This window comes from Echiichthys vipera (genome assembly GCF_963691815.1).
Source record: "Echiichthys vipera genome assembly, contig: SCAFFOLD_46, whole genome shotgun sequence".
NCBI lineage: Eukaryota > Metazoa > Chordata > Actinopteri > Perciformes > Trachinidae > Echiichthys > Echiichthys vipera.
The window spans coordinates 153,390-175,000 of NW_028154818.1; the positions used below are offsets into that span (position 1 = coordinate 153,390).

Consider the following 21,611-nt stretch of genomic DNA (forward strand, 5'->3'; position numbering starts at 1 on the left):
GAGAGAGAACGACAGAGAGAGAGAACGACAGAGAGAGGGAGAGAACGACATAGAGAGAGAACGACAGAGAGAGAGAACGACAGAGAGAGAGAACGACAGAGAGAGAGAACGACAGAGCGAGAGAACGACAGAGCGAGAGAACGACAGAGAGAGAGAACGACAGAGCGAGGGAGAGAACGACAGAGAGAGAGAACGACAGAGAGAGAGAACGACAGAGCGAGAGAACGACAGAGAGAGAGAACGACAGAGCGAGGGAGAGAACGACAGAGAGAGAGAACGACAGAGAGAGAGAACGACAGAGCGAGAGAACGACAGAGAGAGAGAACGACAGAGAGAGAGAACGACAGAGAGAGAGAACGACAGAGAGAGAGAACGACAGAGAGAGAGAACGACAGAGAGAGAGAACGACAGAGAGAGAGAACGACAGAGCGAGAGAACGACAGAGAGAGAGAGAGAACGACAGAGCGAGAGAACGACAGAGCGAGAGAACGACAGAGCGAGAGAACGACAGAGCGAGGGAGAGAACGACAGAGCGAGAGAACGACAGAGAGAGAGAACGACAGAGCGAGGGAGAGAACGACAGAGCGAGAGAACGACAGAGCGAGAGAACGACAGAGAGAGAGAGAGAACGACAGAGCGAGAGAACGACAGAGAGAGAACGACAGAGAGAGAGAACGACAGAGAGAGAGAACGACAGAGAGAGAGAACGACAGAGCGAGAGAACGACAGAGAGAGAGAACGACAGAGCGAGGGAGAGAACGACAGAGAGAGAGAACGACAGAGCGAGGGAGAGAACGACAGAGAGAGAGAACGACAGAGAGAGAGAACGACAGAGAGAGAGAACGACAGAGAGAGAGAGAGAACGACAGAGCGAGAGAACGACAGAGCGAGAGAACGACAGAGAGAGAGAGAGAACGACAGAGCGAGAGAACGACAGAGAGAGAGAACGACAGAGCGAGGGAGAGAACGACAGAGAGAGAGAACGACAGAGCGAGAGAACGACAGAGCGAGAGAACGACAGAGCGAGAGAACGACAGAGAGAGAGAACGACAGAGCGAGGGAGGGAGAGAGAGAGAGAACGACAGAGAGAGAGAACGACAGAGAGAGAGAACGACAGAGAGAGAGAACGACAGAGCGAGAGAACGACAGAGCGAGAGAACGACAGAGAGAGAGAACGACAGAGAGAGGGAGAGGGAGAGGGAGAGGGAGAGGATGGCGGTCTGGGTCCACCCGGGTCTCTGGAGCGTCCTGCTCCTGATCACAGGTGAGGGATCAGCTTCTTTAACCTCTTTATTTAAAGGATCCACTTCCTTCGGTTCGATTCCCCCCCACAGAGTACAGAGACCCGCCCCCCCACAGAGACCCGCCCCCCACAGAGACCCGCCCCCCCACAGAGACCCGCCCCCCACAGAGACCCGCCCCCCCACTGAGACCCGCCCGCCCCAGAGACCCGCCCCCCACAGAGTACAGAGACCCGCCCCCCCACAGAGTACAGAGACCCCCCCCCCACAGAGACCCGCCCCCCCACTGAGTAAGGGTCTCCAGAGGGGGACCACTCGTGCTCCTGGGGTTCAGGTCCCAGATCTGGAGTCCCGGTCTCAGACCTGAGCCCTGTGTGTCCGCAGGTGCGGAGGTTCCCGGGGTGGACTACCCGCGCCCCGTCTGTGCGGTGAGGGGGTCGACCGTCACGCTGCCCTGCACCTTCACGACTCCGCGGTCCGTCTCAGACAACGGGAGCCTGGTGCTGACCCGGGTCCTCAGGGTGGTCTGGTGCAGGAACCACGAGATCTGCCACGGTTCGACCCCCTCGGTGTTCGACAGCGAGGAGCGGAACAACAGGAACCACCCTCGCTACCGTTACCTGGGCGACAGGCGGAGCAACTGCACCTTACAGGTCTCAGACGTGCAGAAGGACGACGACGCCACTCTGCGCTTCAGGGTGGAGGCGGACCACGGCCACGCCACGTTCACGGGGCGCCGCGGAGTGAGGCTGACGGTGACGGGTGAGAGCGCCGGCCCGAGTCCTGATGAGAGTCACTGAGTGTTGGCGTCGTCCCGCTGGACTCACAGCGGTGTTTGTGTTGCTGCTCCTCAGACTCGACCCCGGTGGAGATCCGCAGCTCCGGTCCGGGCGCAGCGGTCACAGCCGGCGAGGCCGTGACGCTCACCTGCACCGCGCCCTGCACCTTCCACCGGCTGGAGGTCACCTGGCTCAGAGACGACCACGCCCTCAGGGAGAACGGCCCCGCCCTCCGGCTCAGCGCTCTGACTGCAGGGGATTCTGGGAACTACACCTGCGGACTCCAGAGCGTGGGCGCGGCGTCCCGGTCCTACAGCCTGAGGGTGGAGGCCGCGGAGGCAGCAGAGGCCGCGGAGGCCACAGGGCAGCTGTTCCTGATCGTGGGCGTGGCGTTCGGCGTCCTGACGGCGGTCTTCACTCTCACTCTGATCTCCTGCCTCATCAAAAGGTGCAGACGCTCAACTTCCTGTCATACGGTTCGATTTCCTCCCTGTGTTCCATTGTTATGTCATGATGTGGTTTTGTCTGCAGGAGGCGAACGGCAGCAGGGACGGAGCCGCCCGAGGGAGGAGACGCTGGACTCAAGGTGTGTCTGTCTTTCTTCACCTGTGTCTGTCTTTCTTCACCTGTCTGTCTTTCTTCACCTGTGTCTGTCTTTTCTCACCTGTGTCTGTCTTTCCTCACCTGTGTCTGTCTTTCTTCACCTGTGTCTGTCTTTCTTCACCTGTGTCTGTCGTTCCTCACCTGTGTCTGTCTTTCCTCACCTGTGTCTGTCTTTCCTCACCTGTGTCTGTCTTTCTTCACCTGTCTGTCTTTCTTCACCTGTGTCTGTCTTTCCTCACCTGTGTCTGTCTTTCCTCACCTGTGTCTGTCTTTCTTAACCTGTGTCTGTCTTTCTTCTCCTGTGTCTGTCTTTCCTCACCTGTGTCTGTCTTTTCTCACCTGTGTCTGTCTTTCCTCACCTGTGTCTGTCTTTCTTCACCTGTGTCTGTCTTTCTTCACCTGTGTCTGTCCTTCTTCACCTGTGTCTGTCTTTCTTCACCTGTGTCTGTCTTTCTTCACCTGTCTGTCTTTCCTCACCTGTGTCTGTCTTTCTTCACCTGTCTGTCTTTCCTCACCTGTGTCTGTCTTTCCTCACCTGTGTCTGTCTTTCTTCACCTGTGTCTGTCTTTCCTCACCTGTGTCTATCTTTCTTCACCTGTGTCTGTCTTTCTTCACCTGTCTGTCTTTCCTCACCTGTGTCTGTCTTTTCTCACCTGTGTCTGTCTTTCCTCACCTGTGTCTGTCTTTCCTCACCTGTGTCTGTCTTTCTTCACCTGTCTGTCTTTCCACACCTGTGTCTGTCTTTCTTCACCTGTCTGTCTTTCCTCAGCTGTGTCTGTCTTTCCTCACCTGTGTCTGTCTTTCCTCACCTGTCTGTCTTTCCACACCTGTGTCTGTCTTTCCTCACCTGTGTCTGTCTTTCTTCACCTGTGTCTGTCTTTCCTCACCTGTGTCTGTCTTTCTTCACCTGTGTCTGTCTTTCCTCACCTGTGTCTGTCTTTCTTCACCTGTGTCTGTCTTTCCTCACCTGTGTCTGTCTTTCCTCACCTGTGTCTGTCTTTCTTCACCTGTGTCTGTCTTTCTTCAACTGTCTGTCTGTCCTCACCTGTGTCTGTCTTTCCTCACCTGACTGTCTTTCCTCACCTGTGTCTGTCTTTCCTCACCTGACTGTCTTTCCTCACCTGTGTCTGTCTTTCTTCACCTGTGTCTGTCTTTCCTCACTTGTCTGTCTGTCTTCACCTGTGTCTGTCTTGCCTCACCTGTGTCTGTCTTTCCTCACCTGTGTCTGTCGTTCTTCACCTGTGTCTGTCTTTCTTCACCTGTCTGTCTTTCCTCACCTGTGTCTGTCGTTCTTCACCTGTCTGTCTTTCTTCACCTGTGTCTGTCTTTCCTCACCTGTGTCTGTCTTTCCTCACCTGTGTCTGTCTTTCTTAACCTGTGTCTGTCTTTCTTCTCCTGTGTCTGTCTTTCCTCACCTGTGTCTGTCTTTTCTCACCTGTGTCTGTCTTTCCTCACCTGTGTCTGTCTTTCTTCACCTGTGTCTGTCTTTCTTCACCTGTGTCTGTCCTTCTTCACCTGTGTCTGTCTTTCTTCACCTGTGTCTGTCTTTCTTCACCTGTCTGTCTTTCCTCACCTGTGTCTGTCTTTCTTCACCTGTCTGTCTTTCCTCACCTGTGTCTGTCTTTCCTCACCTGTGTCTGTCTTTCTTCACCTGTGTCTGTCTTTCCTCACCTGTGTCTATCTTTCTTCACCTGTGTCTGTCTTTCTTCACCTGTCTGTCTTTCCTCACCTGTGTCTGTCTTTTCTCACCTGTGTCTGTCTTTCCTCACCTGTGTCTGTCTTTCCTCACCTGTGTCTGTCTTTCTTCACCTGTCTGTCTTTCCACACCTGTGTCTGTCTTTCTTCACCTGTCTGTCTTTCCTCAGCCGTGTCTGTCTTTCCTCACCTGTGTCTGTCTTTCCTCACCTGTCTGTCTTTCCACACCTGTGTCTGTCTTTCTTCACCTGTCTGTCTTTCCTCAGCTGTGTCTGTCTTTCCTCACCTGTGTCTGTCTTTCCTCACCTGTGTCTGTCTTTCTTCAACTGTCTGTCTTTCTTCACATGTGTCTGTCTTTCCTCACCTGTGTCTGTCTTTCTTCACCTGTGTCTGTCTTTCCTCACCTGTGTCTGTCTTTCTTCACCTGTGTCTGTCTTTCCTCACCTGTGTCTGTCTTTCTTCAACTGTCTGTCTTTCCTCACCTGTGTCTGTCTTTCCTCACCTGACTGTCTTTCCTCACCTGTGTCTGTCTTTCCTCAGCTGACTGTCTTTCCTCACCTGTGTCTGTCTTTCTTCACCTGTGTCTGTCTTTCCTCACTTGTCTGTCTGTCTTCACCTGTGTCTGTCTTGCCTCACCTGTGTCTGTCTTTCCTCACCTGTGTCTGTCGTTCTTCACCTGTGTCTGTCTTTCTTCACCTGTCTGTCTTTCCTCACCTGTGTCTGTCGTTCTTCACCTGTCTGTCTTTCTTCACCTGTCTGTCTTTCCTCACCTGTATGTCTTTCTTCACCCGTGTCTGTCTTTCCTCACCTGTGTCTGTCTTTCTTCACCTGTCTGTCTTTCTTCACCTGTCTGTCTTTCCTCACCTGTGTCTGTCTTTCTTCACATGTGTCTGTCTTTCTTCACCTGTCTGTCTTTCTTTTCCTGTGTCTGTCTTTCTTCACCTGTGTCTGTCTTTCTTTTCCTGTGTCTGTCTTTCTTCACCTGTGTCTGTCTTTCTTCACCTGTCTGTCTTTCTTCACCTGTGTCTGTCTTTCCTCACCTGTATCTGTCTTTCTTCACCTGTCTGTCTTTCTTCACCTGTGTCTGTCTTTCTTCACCTGTCTGTCTTTTCTCACCTGTGTCTGTCTTTCTTCACCTGTGTCTGTCTTTCTTCACCTGTCTGTCTTTCCTCACCTGTGTCTGTCTTTCCTCAACTGTCTGTCTTTCTTCACCTGTTTGTCTTTCTTCACCTGTCTGTCTTTCCTCACCTGTGTCTGTAGTTCTTCACCTGTCTGTCTTTCTTCACCTGTCTGTCTTTCTTCACCTGTCTGTCTTTCCTCAACGGTCTGTCTTTCCTCGCCCGTGTCTGTCTTTCTTCACCTGTATGTCTTTCTTCACCCGTGTCTGTTTTTCCTCACCTGTGTCTGTCTTTCTTCACCTGTCTGTCTTTCTTCACCTGTGTCTGTCTTTCCTCACCTGTCTGTCTTTCTTCACCTGTCCGTCTTTTCTCACCTGTGTCTGTCTTTCTTCACCCGTGTCTGTCTTTCTTCACATGTGTCTGTCTTTCTTCACCTGTCTGTCTTTTCTCACCTGTGTCTGTCTTTCTTCACCCGTGTCTGTCTTTCTTCACATGTGTCTGTCTTTCTTCACCTGTCTGTCTTTCTTTTCCTGTGTCTGTCTTTCCTCACCTGTGTCTGTCTTTCTTCACCTGTGTCTGTCTTTCCTCACCTGTGTCTGTCTTTTTTCACCTGTCTGTCTTTCCTCACCTGTGTCTATCTTTCTTCACCTGTCTGTCTTTCTTCACCTGTGTCTGTCTTTCTTCACCTGTCTGTCTTTCTTCACCTGTGTCTGTCTTTCCTCACCTGTGTCTGTCTTTCTTCACCTGTCTGTCTTTCCTCACCTGTGTCTGTCATTCTTCACCTGTCTGTCTTTCTTCACCTGTGTCTGTCTTTCTTCACCTGTCTGTCTTTCTTCACCTGTGTCTGTCTTTCCTCACCTGTGTCTGTCTTTCTTCACCTGTCTGTCTTTCCTCACCTGTGTCTGTCATTCTTCACCTGTCTGTCTTTCTTTTCCTGTGTCTGTCTTTCCTCACCTGTGTCTGTCTTTCTTCACCTGTGTCTGTCTTTCCTCACCTGTGTCTGTCTTTCCTCACCTGTGTCTGTCTTTCTTCACCTGTGTCTGTCTTTTTTCACCTGTCTGTCTTTCCTCACCTGTGTCTGTCTTTCTTCACCTGTGTCTGTCTTTCCTCACCTGTGTCTGTCTTTCTTCACCTGTCTGTCTTTCCTCACCTGTGTCTGTCATTCTTCACCTGTCTGTCTTTCTTCACCTGTGTCTGTCTTTCTTCACCTGTCTGTCTTTCTTCACCTGTGTCTGTCTTTCCTCACCTGTGTCTGTCTTTCTTCACCTGTGTCTGTCTTTCTTCACCTGTCTGTCTTTCTTCACCTGTGTCTGTCTTTCCTCACCTGTGTCTGTCTTTCTTCACCTGTCTGTCTTTCCTCACCTGTGTCTGTCTTTCTTCACCTGTCTGTCTTTCCACACCTGTGTCTGTCTTTCTTCACCTGTCTGTCTTTCCTCAGCCGTGTCTGTCTTTCCTCACCTGTGTCTGTCTTTCCTCACCTGTCTGTCTTTCCACACCTGTGTCTGTCTTTCTTCACCTGTCTGTCTTTCCTCAGCTGTGTCTGTCTTTCCTCACCTGTGTCTGTCTTTCCTCACCTGTGTCTGTCTTTCTTCAACTGTCTGTCTTTCTTCACATGTGTCTGTCTTTCCTCACCTGTGTCTGTCTTTCTTCACCTGTGTCTGTCTTTCCTCACCTGTGTCTGTCTTTCTTCACCTGTGTCTGTCTTTCCTCACCTGTGTCTGTCTTTCTTCAACTGTCTGTCTTTCCTCACCTGTGTCTGTCTTTCCTCACCTGACTGTCTTTCCTCACCTGTGTCTGTCTTTCCTCAGCTGACTGTCTTTCCTCACCTGTGTCTGTCTTTCTTCACCTGTGTCTGTCTTTCCTCACTTGTCTGTCTGTCTTCACCTGTGTCTGTCTTGCCTCACCTGTGTCTGTCTTTCCTCACCTGTGTCTGTCGTTCTTCACCTGTGTCTGTCTTTCTTCACCTGTCTGTCTTTCCTCACCTGTGTCTGTCGTTCTTCACCTGTCTGTCTTTCTTCACCTGTCTGTCTTTCCTCACCTGTATGTCTTTCTTCACCCGTGTCTGTCTTTCCTCACCTGTGTCTGTCTTTCTTCACCTGTCTGTCTTTCTTCACCTGTCTGTCTTTCCTCACCTGTGTCTGTCTTTCTTCACATGTGTCTGTCTTTCTTCACCTGTCTGTCTTTCTTTTCCTGTGTCTGTCTTTCTTCACCTGTGTCTGTCTTTCTTTTCCTGTGTCTGTCTTTCTTCACCTGTGTCTGTCTTTCTTCACCTGTCTGTCTTTCTTCACCTGTGTCTGTCTTTCCTCACCTGTATCTGTCTTTCTTCACCTGTCTGTCTTTCTTCACCTGTGTCTGTCTTTCTTCACCTGTCTGTCTTTTCTCACCTGTGTCTGTCTTTCTTCACCTGTGTCTGTCTTTCTTCACCTGTCTGTCTTTCCTCACCTGTGTCTGTCTTTCCTCAACTGTCTGTCTTTCTTCACCTGTTTGTCTTTCTTCACCTGTCTGTCTTTCCTCACCTGTGTCTGTAGTTCTTCACCTGTCTGTCTTTCTTCACCTGTCTGTCTTTCTTCACCTGTCTGTCTTTCCTCAACGGTCTGTCTTTCCTCGCCCGTGTCTGTCTTTCTTCACCTGTATGTCTTTCTTCACCCGTGTCTGTTTTTCCTCACCTGTGTCTGTCTTTCTTCACCTGTCTGTCTTTCTTCACCTGTGTCTGTCTTTCCTCACCTGTCTGTCTTTCTTCACCTGTCTGTCTTTTCTCACCTGTGTCTGTCTTTCTTCACCCGTGTCTGTCTTTCTTCACATGTGTCTGTCTTTCTTCACCTGTCTGTCTTTTCTCACCTGTGTCTGTCTTTCTTCACCCGTGTCTGTCTTTCTTCACATGTGTCTGTCTTTCTTCACCTGTCTGTCTTTCTTTTCCTGTGTCTGTCTTTCCTCACCTGTGTCTGTCTTTCTTCACCTGTGTCTGTCTTTCCTCACCTGTGTCTTTCTTTTTTCACCTGTCTGTCTTTCCTCACCTGTGTCTGTCTTTCTTCACCTGTCTGTCTTTCTTCACCTGTGTCTGTCTTTCTTCACCTGTCTGTCTTTCTTCACCTGTGTCTGTCTTTCCTCACCTGTGTCTGTCTTTCTTCACCTGTCTGTCTTTCCTCACCTGTGTCTGTCATTCTTCACCTGTCTGTCTTTCTTCACCTGTGTCTGTCTTTCTTCACCTGTCTGTCTTTCTTCACCTGTGTCTGTCTTTCCTCACCTGTGTCTGTCTTTCTTCACCTGTCTGTCTTTCCTCACCTGTGTCTGTCATTCTTCACCTGTCTGTCTTTCTTCACCTGTGTCTGTCTTTCTTCACCTGTCTGTCTTTCTTCACCTGTGTCTGTCTTTCCTCACCTGTGTCTGTCTTTCTTCACCTGTCTGTCTTTCCTCACCTGTGTCTGTCATTCTTCACCTGTCTGTCTTTCTTTTCCTGTGTCTGTCTTTCCTCACCTGTGTCTGTCTTTCTTCACCTGTGTCTGTCTTTCCTCACCTGTGTCTGTCTTTTTTCACCTGTCTGTCTTTCCTCACCTGTGTCTGTCTTTCCTCACCTGTGTCTGTCTTTCTTCACCTGTCTGTCTTTCTTCACCTGTGTCTGTCTTTCTTCACCTGTCTGTCATTCTTCACCTGTCTGTCTTTCTTCACCTGTGTCTGTCTTTCTTCACCTGTCTGTCTTTCTTCACCTGTATGTCTTTCTTCACCCGTGTCTGTCTTTCCTCACCTGTGTCTGTCTTTCTTCACCTGTCTATCTTTCTTCACCTGTCTGTCTTTCTTCACCTGTGTCTGTCTTTCTTCACATGTGTCTGTCTTTCCTCACCTGGGTCTGTCTTTATCACCCGTGTCTGTCTTACTTCACATGTGTCTCTCTTTCTTCACCTGTCTGTCTTTCTTCACCTGTGTCTGTCTTTCTTCAACTGTGTCTGTCTTTCCTCACCTGTGTCTGTCTTTCTTCACCTGTGTCTGTCTTTCCTCACCTGTGTCTGTCTTTCTTCACCTGTGTCTGTCTTTCTTCACCTGTCTGTCATTCTTCACCTGTGTCTGTCTTTCTTCACCTGTCTGTCTTTTCTCACCTGTGTCTGTCTTTCTTCACCTGTGTCTGTCTTTCTTCACCTGTCTGTCTTTCCTCACCTGTGTCTGTCTTTCCTCAACTGTCAGTCTTTCTTCACCTGTTTGTCTTTCTTCACCTGTGTCTGTCTTTCTTCACCTGTGTCTGTCTTTCTTCACCTGTGTCTGTCTTTCTTCACCTGTCTGTCTTTCCTCACCCGTGTCTATCTTTCCTCACCTGTGTCTGTCTTTCTTCACCTGTGTCTGTCTTTCTTCACCTGTCTGTCTTTCTTCACCTGTGTCTGTCTTTCCTCACCTGTGTCTGTCTTTCTTTTCCTGTGTCTGTCTTTCCTCACCTGTGTCTGTCTTTCTTCACCTGTGTCTGTCTTTTCTCACCTGTGTCCGTCTTTCTTCACCTGTCTGTCTTTCTTCACCTGTGTCTGTCTTTCTTCACCTGTCTGTCTTTCTTCACCTGTGTCTGTCTTTCCTCACCTGTGTCTGTCTTTCTTCACCTGTCTGTCTTTCTTCACCTGTCTGTCTTTTCTCACCTGTGTCTGTCTTTCTTCACCTGTGACTGTCTTTCTTCACCTATGTCTGTCTTTCTTCACCTGTCTGTCTTTCCTCACCTGTGTCTGTCTTTCCTCAACTGTCTGTCTTTCCTCACCTGTTTGTCTTTCTTCACCTGTCTGTCTTTCCTCACCTGTGTCTGTAGTTCTTCACCTGTCTTTCATTCTTCACCTCTCTGTCTTTCTTCACCTGTCTGTCTTTCCTCAACTGTCTGTCTTTCCTCACCTGTGTCCGTCTCTCTTCACCTGTATGTCTTTCTTCACCTGTGTCTGTCTTTCCTCACCTGTGTCTGTCTTTCTTCACCTGTCTGTCTTTCCTCACCTGTGTCTGTCATTCTTCACCTGTCTGTCTTTCTTCACCTGTCTGTCTTTCTTCACCTGTATGTCTTTCTTCACCCGTGTCTGTCTTTCCTCACCTGTGTCTGTCTTTCTTCACCTGTCTGTCTTTCTTCACCTGTCTGTCTTTCTTCACCTGTGTCTGTCTTTCTTCACATGTGTCTGTCTTTCCTCACCTGGGTCTGTCTTTATCACCCGTGTCTGTCTTACTTCACATGTGTCTGTCTTAGTTCACCTGTCTGTCTCTCTTCACCTGTGTCTGTCTTTCTTCAACTGTGTCTGTCTTTCTTATCCTGTCTGTCATTCTTCACCTGTGTCTGTCTTTCTTCACCTGTCCGTCTTTTCTCACCTGTGTCTGTCTTTCTTCACCTGTGTCTGTCTTTCTTCACCTGTCTGTCTTTCCTCACCTGTGTCTGTCTTTCCTCAACTGTCAGTCTTTCTTCACCTGTTTGTCTTTCTTCACCTGTGTCTGTCTTTCTTCACCTGTGTCTGTCTTTCTTCACCTGTCTGTCTTTCCTCACCCGTGTCTATCTTTCCTCACCTGTGTCTGTCTTTCTTCACCTGTGTCTGTCTTTCTTCACCTGTCTGTCTTTCTTCACCTGTGTCTGTCTTTCCTCACCTGTGTCTGTCTTTCTTTTCCTGTGTCTGTCTTTCCTCACCTGTGTCTGTCTTTCTTCACCTGTGTCTGTCTTTCCTCACCTGTGTCCGTCTTTCTTCACCTGTCTGTCTTTCTTCACCTGTGTCTGTCTTTCTTCACCTGTCTGTCTTTCTTCACCTGTGTCTGTCTTTCCTCACCTGTGTCTGTCTTTCTTCACCTGTGTCTGTCTTTCTTCACCTGTGTCTGTCTTTCCTCACCTGTGTCTGTCTTTCTTCACCCGTGTCTGTCTTTCTTCACATGTGTCTGTCTTTCTTCACCTGTCTGTCTTTCCTCACCTGTGTCTGTCTTTCCTCAACTGTCTGTCTTTCTTCACCTGTTTGTCTTTCTTCACCTGTCTGTCTTTCCTCACCTCTCTGTCTTTCCTCACCTGTCTGTCTTTCCTAAACTGTCTGTCTTTCCTCACCTGTGTCTGTCTTTCTTCACCTGTATGTCTTTCTTCACCTGTGTCTGTCTTTCCTCACCTGTGTCTGTCTTTCTTCACCTGTTTGTCTTTCTTCACCTGTCTTTCATTCTTCACCTCTCTGTCTTTCTTCACCTGTCTGTCTTTCCTCAACTGTCTGTCTTTCCTCACCTGTGTCTGTCTTTCTTCACCTGTATGTCTTTCTTCACCTGTGTCTGTCTTTCCTCACCTGTGTCTGTCTTTCTTCACCTGTCTGTCTTTCTTCACCTGTGTCTGTCTTTCTTCACATGTGTCTGTCTTTCCTCACCTGGGTCTGTCTTTCCTCACCCCTGTCTGTCTTTCTTCACATGTGTCTGTCTTTCTTCACCTGTATGTCTTTTATCACCCGTGTCTGTCTTTCCTCACCTGTGTCTGTCTTTCTTCACTTGTCTGTCTTTCTTCACCTGTCTGTCTTTCTTCACCTGTATGTCTTTCTTCACCCGTGTCTGTCTTTCCTCACCTGTGTCTGTCTTTCCTCACCTGGGTCTGTCTTTCCTCACCTGTGTCTGTCTTTTTTCACATGTGTCTGTCTTTTCTCACCTGTGTCTGTCTTTCTTCACCTGTGTCTGTCTTTCTTTACCTGTGTCTGTCTTTCTTCACCTGTCTGTCTTTCCTCACCTGTGTCTGTCTTTCCTCAACTGTCTGTCTTTCTTCACCTGTTTGTCTTTCGTCACCTGTCTGTCTTTCTTCACCTGTCTGTCTTTCTTCACCTGTGTCTGTCTTTCTTCACATGTGTCTGTCTTTCCTCACCTGGGTCTGTCTTTCCTCACCCCTGTCTGTCTTTCTTCACATGTGTCTGTCTTTCTTCACCTGTATGTCTTTTATCACCCGTGTCTGTCTTTCCTCACCTGTGTCTGTCTTTCTTCACTTGTCTGTCTTTCTTCACCTGTCTGTCTTTCTTCACCTGTATGTCTTTCTTCACCCGTGTCTGTCTTTCCTCACCTGTGTCTGTCTTTCTTCACTTGTCTGTCTTTCTTCACCTGTGTCTGTCTTTCTTCACATGTGTCTGTCTTTCCTCACCTGGGTCTGTCTTTCTTCACCTGTGTCTGTCTTTCTTCACATGTGTCTGTCTTTCTTCACCTGTCTGTCTTTCCTCACCTGTGTCTGTCTTTCCTCAACTGTCTGTCTTTCTTCACCTGTGTCTGTCTTTCTTCACATGTGTCTGTCTTTTCTCACCTGTGTCTGTCTTTCTTCACCTGTGTCTGTCTTTCTTTACCTGTGTCTCTCTTTCTTCACCTGTCTGTCTTTCCTCACCTGTGTCTGTCTTTCCTCAACTGTCTGTCTTTCTTCACCTGTTTGTCTTTCGTCACCTGTCTGTCTTTCTTCACCTGTCTGTCTTTCTTCACCTGTGTCTGTCTTTCTTCACATGTGTCTGTCTTTCCTCACCTGGGTCTGTCTTTCCTCACCCCTGTCTGTCTTTCTTCACATGTGTCTGTCTTTCTTCACCTGTATGTCTTTTATCACCCGTGTCTGTCTTTCCTCACCTGTGTCTGTCTTTCTTCACATGTGTCTGTCTTTCCTCACCTGGGTCTGTCTTTCTTCACCTGTGTCTGTCTTTCTTCACATGTGTCTGTCTTTTCTCACCTGTGTCTGTCTTTCTTCACCTGTGTCTGTCTTTCTTTACCTGTGTCTGTCTTTCTTCACCTGTCTGTCTTTCCTCACCTGTGTCTGTCTTTCCTCAACTGTCTGTCTTTCTTCACCTGTTTGTCTTTCGTCACCTGTCTGTCTTTCTTCACCTGTGTCTGTCTTTTTTCACCTGTCTGTCTTTCCTCACCTGTCTGTCTTTTCTCACCTGTGTCTGTCTTTCTTCACCTGTGTCTGTCTTTCCTCAACTGTCTGTCTTTCTTCACCTGTTTGTCTTTCTTCACCTGTGTCTGTCTTTCTTCACCTGTCTGTCTTTCCTCACCTGTGTCTGTCTTTCTTCACTTGTCTGTCTTTCTTCACCTGTCTGTCTTTCTTCACCTGTCTGTCTTTATTCACCTGTCTGTCTTTCCTCACCTGTGTCTGTCTTTCTTCACTTGTCTGTCTTTCTTCACCTGTCTGTCTTTCTTCACCTGTGTCTGTCTTTCTTCACCTGGGTCTGTCTTTATCACCCGTGTCTTTCTTTCTTCACATGTGTCTGTCTTTATTCACCTGTCTGTCTTTCTTCACCTGTGTCTGTCTTTCTTCAACTGTGTCTGTCTTTCCTCACCTGTGTCTGTCTTTCTTCACCCGTGTCTGTCTTTCTTCACATGTGTCTGTCTTTCTTCACCTGTCTGTCTTTCTTTTCCTGTGTCTGTCTTTCCTCACCCGTGTCTGTCTTTCTTCACCTGTGTCTGTCTTTCCTCACCTGTGTCTGTCTTTTTTCACCTGTCTGTCCTTCCTCACCCGTGTCTGTCTTTCCTCACCTGTGTCTGTCTTTCTTCACCTGTGTCTGTCTTTCTTCACCTGTCTGTCTTTCTTCACCTGTGTCTGTCTTTCCTCACCTGTGTCTGTCTTTCTTCACCTGTCTGTCTTTCTTCACATGTGTCTGTCTTTCCTCACCTGGGTCTGTCTTTATCACCCGTGTCTGTCTTTCTTCACATGTGTCTGTCTTTCTTCACCTGTCTGTCTTTCTTCACCGGTGTCTGTCTTTCTTCACCTGTGTCTTTCTTTCCTCACCTGTGTCTGTCTTTCTTCACCCGTGTCTGTCTTTCTTCACCTGTGTCTGTCTTTCCTCACCTGTGTCTGTCTTTTTTCACATGTCTGTCTGTCTTTCCTCACCTGTGTCTGTCGTTCTTCACCTGTCTGTCTTTCTTCACCTGTCTGTCTTTCTTCACCTGTATGTCTTTCTTCACCCGTGTCTGTCTTTCCTCACCTGTGTCTGTCTTTCTTCACTTGTCTGTCTTTCTTCACCTGTCTGTCTTTCTTCACCTGTGTCTGTCTTTCTTCACATGTGTCTGTCTTTTCTCACCTGGGTCTGTCTTTATCACCCGTGTCTGTCTTTCTTCACATGTGTCTGTCTTAGTTCACCTGTCTGTCTTTCTTCACCTGTGTCTGTTTTTCTTCACCTGTGTCTGTCTTTCCTCACCTGTGTCTGTCTTTCTTCACCCGTGTCTGTCTTTCTTCACATGTGTCTGTCTTTTTTCACCTGTGTCTGTCTTTCTTCACCTGTGTCTGTCTTTCTTCACCTGTCTGTCTTTCTTCACCTTTTTGTCTTTCTTCACCTGTGTCTGTCTTTCTTCACCTGTCTGTCTTTCCTCACCTGTGTCTGTCTTTCTTCACCTGTGTCAGTCTTTCCTCACCTGTGTCTGTCTTTTTTCACCTGTCTGTCTTTCCTCACCTGTGTCTGTCGTTCTTCACCTGTCTGTCTTTCTTCACCTGTCTGTCTTTCCTCACCTGTGTCTGTCTTTCTTCACTTGTCTGTCTTTCTTCACCTGTCTGTCTTTCTTCACCTGTGTCTGTCTTTCTTCACATGTGTCTGTCTTTTCTCACCTGTCTCTTTCTCACCTGTCTGTCTCTCACCTGTCTGTCCTCACCTGTCTGTCTATCACCTGTGTGTCTCTCACCTGTCTGTCCTCACCTGTCTGTCTCTCACCTGTCTGTCCTCACCTGTCTGTCTCTCACCTGTCTGTCTCTCACCTGTCTGTCCTCACCTGTCTCTCTCTCACCTGTCTGTCTCTTACCTGTCTGTCCTCACCTGTCTGTCTCTCACCTGTCTGTCCTCACCTGTCTGTCTCTCACCTGTCTGTCCTCACCTGTCTGTCTCTCACCTGTCTGTACCCACCTGTCTGTCTCTCACCTGTCTGTCCTCACCTGTCTGTCTCTCACCTGTCTGTCTCTCACCTGTCTGTCCTCACCTGTCTCTCTCTCACCTGTCTGTCTCTCACCTGTCTGTCCTCACCTGTCTGTCCTCACCTGTCTCTCTCTCACCTGTCTGTCTCTCACCTGTCTGTCTGTCCGTCTCTGACCTGTCTGTCTCTGACCTGTCTGTCTCTCACCTGTCTGTTCTCACCTGTCTGTCTCTCACCTGTCTGTCCTCACCTGTCTCTTTCTCACCTGTCAGTCTCTCACCTGTCTGTCCTCACCTGTCTGTCTCTCACCTGTCTGTCTCTCACCTGTCTGTCTGTCAGTCTCTGACCTGTCTGTCTCTCACCTGTCTGTCTCTCACCTGTCTGTCTCTCACCTGTCTGTCTCTCACCTGTCTGTCTCTCTCCTGTCTGTCTCTCACCTGTCTGTCTCTCACCTGTCTGTCTCTCACCTGTCTGTCTCTCACCTGTCTTACTCTCACCTGTCTGTCTCTCACCTGTCTGTCCCTCACCTGTTTGTCCTCACCTGTCTGTCTTCACCTGTCTGTCTCTCATCTGTCTGTCTCTCACCTGTCTGTCCCTCACCTGTCTGTCTCTCACCTGTCTGTCTCTCACCTGTCTGTCTCTCACCTGTCTGTCCTCACCTGTCTGTCTCTCATCTGTCTGTCTGTCACCTGTCTGTCCTCACCTGTCTGTCTGTCACCTGTCTGTCTTCACCTGTCTGTCTCTCACCTGTCTGTCTGTCACCTGTCTGTCTTCACCTGTCTGTCTCTCACCTGTCTGTCCTCACCTGTCTGTCTCTCACCTGTCTGTCCTCACCTGTCTATCTCACCTGTCTGTCTCTCACCTGTCTGTCCTCACCTGTCTGTCTCTCACCTGTCTGTCTCTCACCTGTCTGTCCTCACCTGTCTGTCTTTCTTCACCTGTTTGTCTTTCTTCACCTGTGTCTGTCTTTCTTCACCTGTCTGTCTTTCTTCACCTGTGTCTTTCTTTCCTCACCTGTGTCTGTCTTTTTTCACCTGTCTGTCTTTCCTCACCTGTGTCTGTCATTCTTCACCTGTCTGTCTTTCTTCACCTGTCTGTCTTTATTCACCTGTCTGTCTTTCCTCACCTGTGTCTGTCTTTCTTCACTTGTCTGTCTTTCTTCACCTGTCTGTCTTTCTTCACCTGTGTCTGTCTTTCTTCACATGTGTTTGTCTTTTCTCACCTGTCTCTTTCTAACCTGTCTGTCTCTCACCTGTCTGTCCTCACCTGTCTGTCTCTCACCTGTCTGTCTCTCACCTGTCTGTCTCTGACCTGTCTGTCTCTCACCTGTCTGTCCTCACCTGTCTGTCTCTCACCTGTCTGTCCTCACCTGTCTGTCTCTCACCTGTCTCTCTCTCACCTGTCTGTCTCTCACCTGTCTGTCTCTCACCTGTCCCTCTCTCACCTGTCTCTCTCTCACCTGTCTGTCTCTCACCTGTCTGTCTCTCACCTGTCTGTCTCTCTCCTGTCTGTCTATCTCACCTGTCTCTCTCTCACCTGTCTGTCTCTCACCTGTCTGTCTCTCACCTGTCTGTCTCTCACCTGTCTGTCCTCTCCAGCGTCCTGATCACCTGATCTACAGTAACGTTGAGCAGGAAGGAGACGACCACCAACATGAACGCAGCGTTGCCGTGGACGACGTCAGCTACGCCGCCGTCCAGTTCAGACCCCAGAACCAGGCCAGGTGTGTGTGTGTGTGTGTGTGTGTCTGTGTGTGTGTGTGTCTGTGTCTGTGTGTGTGTGTGTGTGTGTCTGTGTGTGTGTGTGTGTGTGTGTGTGTGTGTTTCTGTGTGTGTGTGTGTGTGTGGGGGGGGTTGCTGGAGGGGGGGGGGGCTCCTCTTCTTCTTCTCTGATGATTTTCTTTGTTTTCAGAACGGAAGAAGAAGAGGACGCCATCATCTACAGCGCCGTGGCGAGCAGAGGCTGAGGCCCCGCCTTTGTGTGTGTGTGTGTGTGTGTGTGTGTGTGTCTGTGTGTGTCTCTGTGTGTGTGTCTGTGTGTGTGTGTGTGTGTGTGTGTGTGTCTGTGTGTGTGTGTGTGTGTGTGTGTCTGTGTCCGTGTCTGTGTGTGTGTGTGTGTGTGTGTGTGTGTGTGTGTGTGTGTGTGTGTCTGTGTGTGTGTCTGTGTGTGTGTGTGTGTGTGTGTGTGTGTGTGTGTGTGTGTGTGTGTGTGTGTGTGTGTGTGTGTGTGTGTGTGATAAACGCCTTAAACACAGAAAAAGGAAGTGAGAGTTTTTTCAGTTTGACACAAAAATATAAAAACAAACTTTACATTAAACCTGAGTTATGACAAACATCTCTAATATAATTATAATTAAATATATTTATATTTATTTATATTTGTTAATATTAATAAATATAAATATCAGAGTCAGTTTGCAGCTGTTTCCATTTAAATAAAGGTTAAAAATTCAGTTTTAATTATTTGATATTTCTGATTTTTTAACTTTAATTTTCTGAGTTAAATTCATGTTTTTAAATTTTCACAGCTACAAATTCAACAGCTTTTACTTTGAAAATCCAAAGACTCTTGAATGTTTCATAAAATAAAATAACATTAAAAAACGTTTTCGTCTTTATTTGTTTCCTGTTGAAGCGGAAGTTTGTTGTGGTTAAAACTAAATACAAAGTCTTTTATTGTGGTAGTCACTGGCGCCGCGTCGAGCTTCACTTCCGGAGTGAAGGTCACTGAAGATGGCGGCGCCCGACGAGTTGTTTTGCTGGGAGGGAGCCTGGGGTCTGCCGTCCGCCAGCACCGACTGCCTGGTGGTCCTGGTGAGTCTCCGGTCTCTCCGGCCCGGTCCGGCCCGGTCCGGTTCGGTTCGGCACCATTCACACCTTGAAAAACGGGTTAACTGACCCGGGACCGGCTGCTGCTGGAACCGTGCTAACGGCTCAATGAAGCCGGAACCGTTCTGACCGTTAGCACGACGTCACCATTCTTAACGTGTCCACGTCTATTTCCTGTCGCAGTGTACGTGAATGACATCAGCTGACAGGAAGTTAACAAGGACCAAGGCTGTTGCCTGGCAACGGACGTGTTAAAGTGTCCTCTAGGAGCATAAACGTGTGTTAAAGTGTCCTCTAGGAGCATAAACGTGTGTTAAAGTGTCCTCTAGCAGCATAAACGTGTGTTAAAGTGTCCTCTAGGAGCATAAACGTGTGTTAAAGTGTCCTCTAGGAGCATAAACGTGTGTTAAAGTGTCCTCTAGGAGCATAAACGTGTGCTAAAGTGTCCTCTAGGAGCATAAACGTGTGTTAAAGTGTCCTCTAGGAGCATAAACGTGTGCTAAAGTGTCCTCTAGGAGCATAAACGTGTGTTAAAGTGTCCTCTAGGAGCATAAACGTGTGTTAAAGTGTCCTCTAGGAGCATAAACGTGTGTTAAAGTGTCCTGAGCATAAACGTGTGTTAAAGTGTCCTCTAGGAGCATAAACGTGTGTTAAAGTGTCCTCTAGGAGCATAAATGTGTGCTAAAGTGTCCTCTAGGAGCATAAACGTGTGCTAAAGTGTCCTCTAGGAGCATAAACGTGTGCTAAAGTGTCCTCTAGGAGCATAAATGTGTGCTAAAGTGTCCTCTAGCAGCATAAACGTGTGCTAAAGTGTCCTCTAGGAGCATAAACGTGTGTTAAAGTGTCCTCTAGGAACATAAACGTGTGTTAAAGTGAACTCTAGGAGCATAAACGTGTGTTAAAGTGTCCTCTAGGAGCATAAACGTGTGTTAAAGTGTCCTCTAGGAGCATAAAAGTGTGCTAAAGTTTCCTCTAGGAGCATAAACGTGTGCTAAAGTGTCCTCTAGGAGCATAAACGTGTGTTAAAGTGTCCTCTAGGAGCATAAACGTGTGTTAAAGTGTCCTCTAGGAGCATAAACGTGTGCTAAAGTGTCCTCTAGGAGCATAAACGTGTGTTAAAGTGTCCTCTAGGAGCATAAACGTGTGTTAGTGTCCTCTAGGAGCATAAATGTGTGCTAAAGTGTCCTCTAGCAGCATAAACGTGTGCTAAAGTGTCCTCTAGGAGCATAAACGTGTGCTAAAGTGTCCTCTAGGAGCATAAACGTGTGTTAGTGTCCTCTAGGAGCATAAATGTGTGCTAAAGTGTCCTCTAGCAGCATAAACGTGTGCTAAAGTGTCCTCTAGGAGCATAAACGTGTGTAAAAGTGTCCTCTAGGAGCATAAACGTGTGCTAAAGTGTCCTCTAGGAGCATAAACGTGTGCTAAAGTGTCCTCTAGGAGCATAAACGTGTGTTAAAGTGTCCTCTAGGAGCATAAACGTGTGCTAAAGTGTCCTCTAGGAGCATAAACGTGTGCTAAAGTGTCCTCTAGGAGCATAAACGTGTGTTAAAGTGTCCTCTAGGAGCATAAACGTGTGTTAAAGTGTCCTCTAGGAGCATAAACCTGTGTTAAAGTGTCCTCTAGGAGCATAAACGTGTGCTAAAGTGTCCTCTAGGAGAATAAACGTGTGCTAAAGTGTCCTCTAGGAGAATAAACGTGTGTTAAAGTGTCCTCTAGGAGCATGAACGTGTGTTAGTGTCCTCTAGGAGCTTAAATGTGTGCTAAAGTGTCCTCTAGGAGCATAAACGTGTGTTAAAGTGTCCTCTAGGAGAATAAACGTGTGTTAAAGTGTCCTCTAGGAGAATAAACGTGTGTTAAAGTGTCCTCTAGGAGCATGAACGTGTGTTAGTGTCCTCTAGGAGCATAAATGTGTGCTAAAGTGTCCTCTAGCAGCATAAACGTGTGCTAAAGTGTCCTCTAGGAGCATAAACGTGTGTAAAAGTGTCCTCTAGGAGCATAAACGTGTGTAAAAGTGTCCTCTAGGAGCATAAACGTGTGTTAAAGTGTCCTCTAGGAGCATAAACGTGTGTTAAAGTGTCCTCTAGGAGCATAAACGTGTGCTAAAGTGTCCTCTAGGAGCATAAACGTGTGTTAAAGTGTCTTTTGGAGCATAAACGTGTGCTAAAGTGTCCTCTAGGAGCATAAACGTGTGTAAAAGTGTCCTCTAGGAGCATAAACGTGTGTTAAAGTGTCCTCTAGGAGCATAAACGTGTGCTAAAGTGTCCTCTAGGAGCATAAACGTGTGTTAAAGTGTCTTTTGGAGCATAAACGTGTGCTAAAGTGTCCTCTAGGAGCATAAACGTGTGTTAAAGTGTCCTCTAGGAGCATAAACGTGTGCTAAAGTGTCCTCTAGGAGCATAAACGTGTGCTAAAGTGTCCTCTAGGAGCATAAACGTGTGCTAAAGTGTCCTCTAGGAGAATAAACGTGTGCTAAAGTGTCCTCTAGGAGCATAAACGTGTGCTAAAGTGTCCTCTAGGAGCATAAACGTGTGCTAAAGTGTCCTCTAGGAGCATAAACGTGTGTTAAAGTGAACTCTAGGAGCATAAACGTGTGTTAAAGTGTCCTCTAGGAGCATAAACGTGTGTTAAAGTGTCCTGTAGGAGCATAAACGTGTGTTAAAGTGTCCTCTAGGAGCCTAAACATGTGTTAAAGTGTCCTCTAGGAGCATAAACGTGTGTTAAAGTGTCCTCTAGGAGCATAAACATGTGCTAAAGTGTCCTCTAGGAGCATAAACGTGTGTTAAAGTGTCCTCTAGGAGCATAAACGTGTGTTAAAGTGTCCTCTAGGAGCATAAACGTGTGCTAAAGTGTCCTCTAGGAGCATAAACGTGTGTTAAAGTGTCCTCTAGGAGCATAAACGTGTGCTAAAGTGTCCTCTAGGAGCATAAACGTGTGTTAAAGTGTCCTCTAGGAGCATAAACGTGTGTTAAAGTGTCCTGTAGGAGCATAAACGTGTGTTAAAGTGTCCTCTAGGAGCATAAACGTGTGCTAAAGTGTCCTCTAGGAGCATAAACGTGTGTTAGTGTCCTCTAGGAGCATAAACGTGTGTTAGTGTCCTCTAGGAGCATAAACGTCTGCTAAAGTGTCCTCTAGGAGCATAAACGTGTGCTAAAGTGTCCTCTAGGAGCATAAACGTGTGTTAGTGTCCTCTAGGAGCATAAACGTGTGCTAAAGTGTCCTCTAGGAGCATAAACGTGTGCTAAAGTGTCCTCTAGGAGCATAAACGTGTGTTAAAGTGTCCTCTAGGAGCATAAACGTGTGTTAAAGTGTCCTCTAGGAGCATAAACGTGTGTTAAAGTGTCCTCTAGGAGCATAAACGTGTGTTAAAGTGTCCTCTAGGAGCATAAACGTGTGCTAAAGTGTCCTCTAGGAGCATAAACGTGTGTTAAAGTGTCCTCTAGGAGCATAAACGTGTGTTAAAGTGTCCTCTAGGAGCATAAACATGTGCTAAAGTGTCCTCTAGGAGCATAAACGTGTGTTAAAGTGTCCTCT

General features: G+C 47.8%; 2 protein-coding genes across 3 annotated transcripts in view; both read left to right on the top strand.

The window, feature by feature from the left end:
• The first annotated feature begins 925 nt into the window (after positions 1-925).
• LOC310966346 (uncharacterized protein) lies at positions 926-17,824 on the top strand. Of its 2 annotated transcripts, none has more exons than XM_083940924.1 (6): positions 926-1,264; positions 1,626-2,003; positions 2,096-2,468; positions 2,552-2,606; positions 16,851-16,975; positions 17,164-17,824. In XM_083940924.1, the coding sequence occupies exons 1-6, from the start codon at positions 1,213-1,215 to the stop codon at positions 17,216-17,218; spliced, it is 1,038 nt and encodes a 345-aa protein (XP_083797050.1). In that variant the 5' UTR covers positions 926-1,212; the 3' UTR covers positions 17,219-17,824. The 2 variants fall into 2 exon arrangements, with proteins under 2 accessions (XP_083797050.1, XP_083797051.1); XM_083940925.1 differs by having other exon boundaries at positions 16,851-16,983; positions 17,175-17,206.
• A 148-nt stretch (positions 17,825-17,972) lies between these two features.
• Positions 17,973-21,611, top strand: part of LOC310966351 (uncharacterized protein) — a gene marked incomplete at its 3' end in the record, with an annotated part of 50,274 nt that continues 46,635 nt past the window's right edge. The window contains exon 1 of the mRNA XM_083940930.1: positions 17,973-18,065. Coding sequence (XP_083797056.1) covers positions 17,985-18,065 — 81 coding nt within the window. The 5' untranslated portion in view covers positions 17,973-17,984. The remainder of the gene's footprint in view (positions 18,066-21,611) is intronic.

Coding starts and splice junctions, on each gene's coding strand:
- LOC310966346 (XM_083940924.1), top strand. CDS start 1,213: ATGGCGGTCTGGGTCCACCCGGGTCTCTGGAGCGTCCTGCTCCTGATC. Junction 2,004..2,095: donor AGTGAGGCTGACGGTGACGG/GTGAGAGCGCCG, acceptor GCTGCTCCTCAG/ACTCGACCCCGGTGGAGATC. Junction 16,976..17,163: donor AGACCCCAGAACCAGGCCAG/GTGTGTGTGTGT, acceptor CTTTGTTTTCAG/AACGGAAGAAGAAGAGGACG.